A 7,870-nucleotide genomic window follows, 5' to 3' on the forward strand; every position below is an offset into this window, starting at 1 on the left:
CAAGACCTAAAGCTCATCTAGTTGTCAGACAAGACTAGGCAACAAAATTTCACATAGTCATTCAGTTCAACTTGTAAGGAAAATGAGGAGTACCTAGTTATTCCTTAGTTATTCCTCGTTATTCCTTTGATGAGACTTGAGCAGAAGGCTGATGTGCTTATCAGAGTGATATCACAGCATGGCTTTGATACACAAGTCCATTCCTCCCTTCAGGTGGAACTCACATAATTTAAAAATGCTGCCTTTTCTCATGAAAACTGTGATAGATGTGCACCTCAGATAAACCAGCTAAAAAAGAATGCTGTGTTTTCCAATGAAGTAATTGTAATACCTCAAGTGGAGCTTTGGAATATCTCTGAAGATGGAATTCATTTTCCTTACTCAGTTTAAATGTGCTCATGTGTATTTTAAATGTTCATATAATATATAAATAGTATGTTATAAACTACCTGTGATAACCATTTCTTTTGCACTGAAATGGTCCCTACTTTTCCAAGTTAGATACCAAAACCTTAAAATGTTAGTAAGAATCACTAACAAAGAAAAAGGAACACTGGAACATTCTCTAAAGCTTCATATTACTTCTGTGGTATTCCTAAGAATAAGAACATGCAGTGCTGGTAGAATTAACACCCAAATTTCATCCACTTGCAGCCACCTTGGAAATCAGCATCAGTTTTGAAAGGCAGTGTTTGATCAACTGAAACTGGAAACAGCACAAGCTGTACTTGTGTCACTGTCCCTTCAGTTCTGCAGGACAGGGATGAACACTTGTTCTGTTCCTACATGTAAACAAAATACCTATAATACCCCTTCCTACAGTTAAACCTGTACAAAACCTGAGTTTGTTTCCGTGAGACAAATTTTCCAAATTAAAAATGAAACACACTACTTCAGGAGGAAATATATACCAAACATTTGTTTGACTGGAAACATCTGGTTTTCCCTTCTGTGCCTGTTTATGTCTATGAACATGCCAACTGGGAAATCCACTTGCACAATTCCAAACCCAAAGTCTCAGCTTGTATCATCAGTGAGTCATACCTTAATTTAACTAAATTGACTCTTCTCCCTTCTGTTCCAGAAACATGATTCCAAGTGTTGCCCAACTGTCTTTCTGCAGCTAACCAGGTACATGTGTTTAGCTATCACTTTCAAATGCTTTCTTGCCTGCCTGCTTTTTGAAGAGTCTGTACACGTCCAGCCCATTTGGTGTCAGGCTGCTGCTGAGCTCATGTGACTCCAGGAACAGCCCAGCAGTCCTGTGAAGCAAGACACTGGAACAGGCTGACATCAAGGGAAGGCAGCCTCTCTTACAGAATAACAAAAAAACCCAAACTCACAAACAAAAGCAAGGTTGCCTTCATTAAAGCCATGGGTAAACCAAAGGTAGAATGCAATTTTTTTTTTGTTTGTTTCATGTGCACTTTTGTGGCTGACAGTGGTTAGATTTTATCTCTGTGAGTAAAGGAAACCTACAAATAACCTCATTATGCCAATACCACTTTTCACCTTACCCCTTGATCTTAAATTCTTTGCTTTCATCTATTTTTGCAGAGACTAAAGGAAGTATCATGCCACTGTCATTTTCTCTGTGTTAAAATTTTCTGTTTCTCTTAATGAAAGCAGAAAAAGAGGAGGCAGTGTTTCTTTTTCTGACTCTTCTTATATTAAAGACTCTTAGGGTTTTGTTATTTCTACCCAGCTATGCTGTTTATTAAATTTGCATGAGCAATATCTGTGCTATTGCTGGGAACAGAGCTGAGACAACCTGACCACTCCAAGCTCCCTGGGGCCCATCTGATACCTCCTTCACAGGACAGAAGGACATCCCAGGGGGGGCCCTGGTGCCTGCTGCTGACCTTTCTCCTGGAGCAGTAAGAGGCAGAGTGCTGTTTGCCAGGTATTTCAATACTAACTCAAACTCATTTCAAAAACTCTTTTCCATGAAGAAAGCAACTACAGAACAAACCTTTTAGCTGTTTCCACAGACTGCTGTTCTGCCAGCTCCTTCTGCAGCTCCCTCTCCTTGGCCTCCTTCTGCCCAATAGGGCAGTCTTCAGGCACGGTGAAGAGTGACAAGGCATCCTTGCTGTCTTCTTCTCGCAGGACTTTGGCAAACACCTTCTCTGCCAGGAGCCGCACCTGCTCGTCCACCTCGGAAATGTTCAGCTTGGGAAACTGCCGGGGCATCTCGCCTGAGAGGAGCACAGGTGAGAAAGTTAGAGCTACAGCATGAGGGATGAGGAAGATGTGCAAGAGACTGGGGGTTCTTCCATGGTATGCCTATCAAAATTCCGAGCTTGGAGCAAAATCAGAAGAAAGTAGAACAGCTCTGCAGAATTTAAACTAGCATGCAGTACACAAGAACCACAAAGCAGCTCTACTTTTGAAGCCATGCTAATTTGTGCATCAGGAACCTTGTGGTATACCCACAAAAATTCCTAAGCAATTTATGTAGAGATTTACCAGGAGATTCCACTTACTTGCACAGTCAGACAGACAATTATTTGTGATACAATGGATACTCAGCTGTGTGTCCTTGCACCGAACCTGGAAATCACATTCACTCAGTTGCTTGCCTTCTTCCTCGCTCAGTGACTTCAAGCCAACAGGCAAGTTAGAAAAGAAGGTTGTACATTTCCACCTCACCCCATCCCTTGCACAAATCAGAAAGTCACAGAACTGCTGGGAAGTGGAATAGTTGCACAACAAGAACAAAGGTACTATAGTTAACTCGGTGACTCTTTTTTCCATTTGTTGTAGTTCATATCACATTTTTGAATGCATGTGGGAGGCAGATAGATCATGGACTTCCATTTCTACTTGGCATTTAAATACTACTTTTGAAAAAGAATATGTTTTATGTTTTAAAATTTTAAGTAGCTAAGCTTTCATCATAAAATATTTCCGTTTTGTGCTAGCATCACTACTAAAATGCCATCTTTATTGTTTCTTCTGTAGTTTCCTGGCTTTACTTTTATTCCATTTTCATGCAATCCAGAATGTGCATTTAGCACAAATGGAAGCATTCCAGAGAGGAAAAAACACAGTGCTGATAAGCTACAGACCAGCATTATTTGTTGTGTACTATAAAGCTTTCTGAATGCCTTCAGTATGATGGAGTTTATAACAAATAAGATTAAATTCTTATTACATAAGTTGAAAATAGCTGCGAACATGTCACAGCAAATGGATCCAAGCACTGCCAGAATGTGAAGTCTGGGTCCAAAATTGGCATTTCAGAATTTCTAACCATTTTTTGGTTAGAAAAATGCAAATGTGTTTTGTGAGATAGCATTCATTTAAATAACGACATACCCTGGAAGCATGGAGTGTGGCAGTTTTTTATCTCTCCAGGCACAACTTATCAGGGCCCCATTACAATTTTTCTGTAGGCATGCTGCAGGTTTCACATGTTGATATGTGATCCTTTTGATATGTGATCCTGTCGGTTTCAGCCTAAAAGACTCTAATTAATGTCCACCTGTTTTCACAGATGCTTTGACAACATTTTTGCTTTTATTCTAAAAGCAAATGTAGTATGAAAAGGTGACAAGAATTAAATTGGACCATAACACAGCAATTTAGTGTTCCCCTACATTACTTTGCATTCTTATTTTATAAAAACCCATTCACATCCCCAAAGAAAAGCATCTCTGTTTTTAAAGAGCTGTGGATCTGACTGTGTTGTTTTCTGCACAGGAGAGTATTTGTTTTGCAATTAGTATTTGTCTTTGTAAAGTCTTTGTAAAATCAAGTATAACTACATAGGAAATTTAAAGATACATATATTTTTAGCTGAATAATTCAGTGACAATGCACTACCATATCTTAGTAGCATCCAAACTTAGGTTCGGTTTCTCAACATCAACCGCCAAGGAAGTCATGGGAGTCTGTCTCCTGACCTCACTGAACACAGTTGTCAGCAGCAGAGCCTGCCACACATGCAGCTGCCAGCAGCAAGAGCCTTTTGGGCTGCTTCAGCCAGGGAAAAACTCCCTTTATGCTTACTCAACTACAGTAAGAGTGCTAACAATACTAGTACAATGTGAAATAATAATGTGTTTTTGACTGAGCAGAAAATGCTGAGCATTTTCCTAGTTTAAATGAACTTTTTCCCAGAGAATTGTGATCACAAACAGAAATGCAATAAGAAACACGCTGCCTGAGAAGCCACACTGTGTTTTAAATCCTTACAATAAGGTAGTGAAGAGACAGAGAGTATAGATGTAAGTACAATCCTTTACTGATACCAAAGTTTTTTTTCTTTCTTACAGAACCCAAGCTCATGCTCTCCAGTCGAGCATAAGATGCTAAGACACAGAATAGTTTGAAATGTACATTTACTCACATCACTGCTAGCTCATGGCACTGAAATGAGCCAAATAAACCTAAAACAGTCATGAGGCACCTCAAGGAATACTTGTGCGAGCTGTGCCATCCTGAATTGGAAGAGGCTTTTGTATCCAGTATCCTTCTATTGAACTGCTGTCCTTTGCCCAAGGTGAGCAACAACTAGACATTTTAATGGGATGGGAAATGATATAAATGCCACCCAGTAAATGCTCTTTTCCTAAATATCTCGATCTAATAGAAAGGTTGGTTGCTCATTAGGTCTGCACCTATACAGAAGAAAAGAAAGCTTGAAACATGCTGCAGTAAAAAAAATATTAATAGATGGCATGATTACTTTAAAAGCAATTATCGATCAGGCATTTAACGGCCTAGAACCTATACGAAGCACATGCCAGAGCCGCCTCCGAGCCCCGCGGGCAGCGCCGCATCCCAGCGCCGCGAGCAGGTGCGGCCGGGCCCGCGGGCGCTGCCGCCGCAGGAGCCCCGCACGGCTCCGGCCCAAGGTCACCGCCAGCGCCCCGGGCCAGCCCGGCGCGGCACTTACCGAGCGCCCCGGGGAGAGCCATGCTGGGCAGGGCCGGGCCGCCGCCGGCCGGAGAGACGCTGCCCGGAGCCACCGGCGGAGGAGGCGGCGGCGGGGGAGGAGCCGCTCCCGCCAGCTGCCGCCGCTCCCCGCTGCCGCATCCACCCGCGGGCCGCCCGGTACCGCAGTGCCGCGCCGCCCGTGCCCGGCCCCTTATGGCCCGCGGGCGGAGGAGCCCGCTCGCCGCGCCCCCGGCCCCGCCGGGCCGCCCGGCTGCCCCCGGGGCGGCTGCATCGCGGCCGGGGCGGCTCCGCGGCGGGCGGGGGGGCGCAGCCCGCGGGGCTGGGGGGCTGCCCCGGCCTGTCCTGCCCCGGCCTGTCCTGCCCCGGCCGGCCCCGCCCCGGCGCGGGGGGCGAGCGGCGGGCGGGGCGCCTTGTCCGTACCTCTGTGAGCGCCGCCGCTGTCGCTCCGGGCGCCGGCTGCACCTGTGGCGGGGCACGGGCGGCCCCTCTCCCGCGGGGCCGCGGCCTCAGCGGCAGCCGGAGCAGCGGGGAAAGTGTGGCCCCTTCCCCTTCCCCTTCGGCGGCTTGAAGGCAGAAGTCGCGCTGTCACATGGCCCCCGGCCGGCGCGACAGGCAGGCAGGCAGGGAAGGAGGGGCAGGAGCTCAGCCCCACCTGGATTCGCCTCAGCGGTGCCGCCTTCCCGAGCGCCTGTTTCAAAACTCCTCCAAAAGCGCTTTAATGTAGAGAACTTGGGTTCGAGACCAGAAAGTCGTGAGGCCAGTGCAGAATGACAGCCGGTAAGTGTGCTGGCGATGTGTCCCAATCACAAGTGTTTTCAACAGCGTCTGCCCTTCAGTGTAGCAACGCGGTCCAGGTGCTCATCTATATTAAAAAATAAACAAACAAAACCCCAAGAAATTTTCCGGGTGCATAGGCCAAAGTAAATAATTGAAGCTCAAACCCAGCGTGACTCAGCAGGAATGAGGATATTAACGTGTAAAATAATTTGACCTTATTTTGAGAGATTCTGGGCCCTGAAGCTGTAAGTTCTAGGGACATTTTTTGTGACTTTGGGTTACAATTCTTGGGGACTAACCTGAAAACATTTAGATATAAAAGTATCTTTACCATGCAGGAAAGCACTGGGAATGCAGTGAGTGAAGGTAGTTGGTGTAAAAAGGTGATCAGAGTTAAAGGTAAATGTCCCAAAACTGAGGGATCAGGTAGTTTTGTGTCCCCCCAGCTTGGTAGGCATAGAAATGCTCCATGTGTAAACCTCAGGGGATTTTGGCTTTGGAAACTCCTTTACTTCACACAGCTAGTGAAGAAATGAAGTGAAAAGAAAGGAATTTTCCATCCAAAAAATCTGAGTTGCAAAGAAGAGTGGATATTTTGATTCTTAGACAAGTGGCAGCGCCTTCACCCTGGTGTGGTCATAAAAAAGGCTAAGAATTATGGCCACAGCTGTTGTATGAGACACGTAGCAATCCAAAGCATTCAAAAATGAGTCAGCCATAATAATAAAAGAAATATTTAAAAACAATATTAATACTATAAAAATAGGCATTGTTTCTCAGCATGGAAAAAGGACTTATGCTGCATGTACGTGCTTTTCCCACAGTAAGTCTGGATGTCTTCATCAGCTGCTGCTGGCAACACCCTGACAAAATATCTGCCACCCAGGAAACCACATACTCTAAGTGTCTGTACCTGTGACTCACAGCTGCCCTGCCCATTTGAGATGTGAGTAAAGCACACCTGTTGCTGCTGGCCATTTAATACACCCCTTAATTCCTGATCTGTTAGTTCTGCTTCCTTCCTTTCTCCCAGCCAGCTGTCTGAACTTGCTCAAACTTGCTCAAACTGCTATCAGGGCAGTTTGTCTGGAAGGTTAAGCTTGGTGTCCATCATATCATTATTCTGCCCTGCCTGCTGGATTCAGGTGTCCCACAGCCTTTTGGTTTTCTGTCCTCAGCTTGGCACATCAGCCTTGCCTCTGCACTTGATTTAATCTCTTCTGTGGGATGCAAGAGTTTGGCAGAGTTCCGTCTGGTGCTGACTTTGTGCCAACCGCAATGAAAAAGTAACGGTTTGGGAGATAACAGTTTCTCAGCTTTCTTACACACAAATGGGCAGCTCCACGTGCCCCCAGTGAAGAGAGAGAACGTTGCAGTGTGAGCTCACATGTTGGCAAAGCTAGAAAGGAGAACTTAAAATGCATTAGCAAAGAAAAGGCTTCTCTGAGCGCTGAAGTACAAATCCCTAAGGGTATAGGATACAGGGCACTTGTTGTAGGTGACCATGAGTATTTAAATGAGCTTTCCTTTTGTAACAAATTGGAAAACTTCAAAAGCAAACTGAGATCATAGCTGAGTAAATGCATCTACAGTAATTGAGGCATTAAGAAAATACTATTGCAAGATCTCTAATAAGAGCAGGGTGGATTGTAAGGGTAGGGCAATGGCAGCAAATTAACAAGAAAATACTTCAAGTCCTCTCATATTTTGCAGAAACAATTACTATGGTCAATTACCTAAGAGCAAACATTTGACTGGTGGGTCCAGTTTCCTGTCCAGTCTCTGCTCTCCTAATGAACAGTTCACATGCATGCTTAGGGAATGGCAGTAACACTGACGGTGAAATAGACACAGATGTTGTTGTTTGTACTCTTCCATTGGCACCTACAAAACCTCAACCACTAAACCTGAGAACGCCTCAGTGATGCCACTCAGCACCTTGTCTGCCCCATGAGGAGCCTGTCTGCCAGCCCTGTTTGTAGGTAGGCTGTACTTTTACACACCACATGCTGAAAGTAGTTCAAGTGTCTCCGGAGTTATTTTAAATGTTGGGATTCCCACTGTAAAATGTCAGTATTTTCTGAAGTCACCTGGGTGTTGGTTCACTTCTGTTGTGCAGCAAGCACTGGTTCTCTCAGGTAAATTTTGCACTTTGTAAAAATGTGCTTATTTTGGTCTTTTAAATCTT

General features: G+C 45.0%; 1 protein-coding gene across 2 annotated transcripts in view; it reads right to left on the reverse strand.

Moving 5' to 3' along the window:
* Positions 1–5,477, reverse strand: part of AMPD3 (adenosine monophosphate deaminase 3) — a 33,043-nt gene extending 27,566 nt beyond the window's left edge. The window contains exons 1-2 of one of the 2 annotated variants that reach the window (XM_054275934.1): positions 5,326–5,477; positions 1,973–2,198 (exon numbers count right to left, since the gene is read on the reverse strand). In XM_054275934.1, coding sequence (XP_054131909.1) covers positions 1,973–2,193 — 221 coding nt within the window. In that variant the 5' untranslated portion in view covers positions 2,194–2,198; positions 5,326–5,477. Of the gene's footprint in view, positions 1–1,972; positions 2,199–4,903; positions 4,985–5,325 lie in introns of those variants that run through there. The other variant, XM_054275933.1, reaches the window with a different exon arrangement.
* Between the last annotated feature and the right edge of the window lie 2,393 nt (positions 5,478–7,870).

This window comes from Melozone crissalis, unplaced genomic scaffold (assembly GCF_028551555.1).
Source record: "Melozone crissalis strain CALT ecotype California unplaced genomic scaffold, PUWL_Pcris_2 ptg000018l_1, whole genome shotgun sequence".
NCBI lineage: Eukaryota > Metazoa > Chordata > Aves > Passeriformes > Passerellidae > Melozone > Melozone crissalis.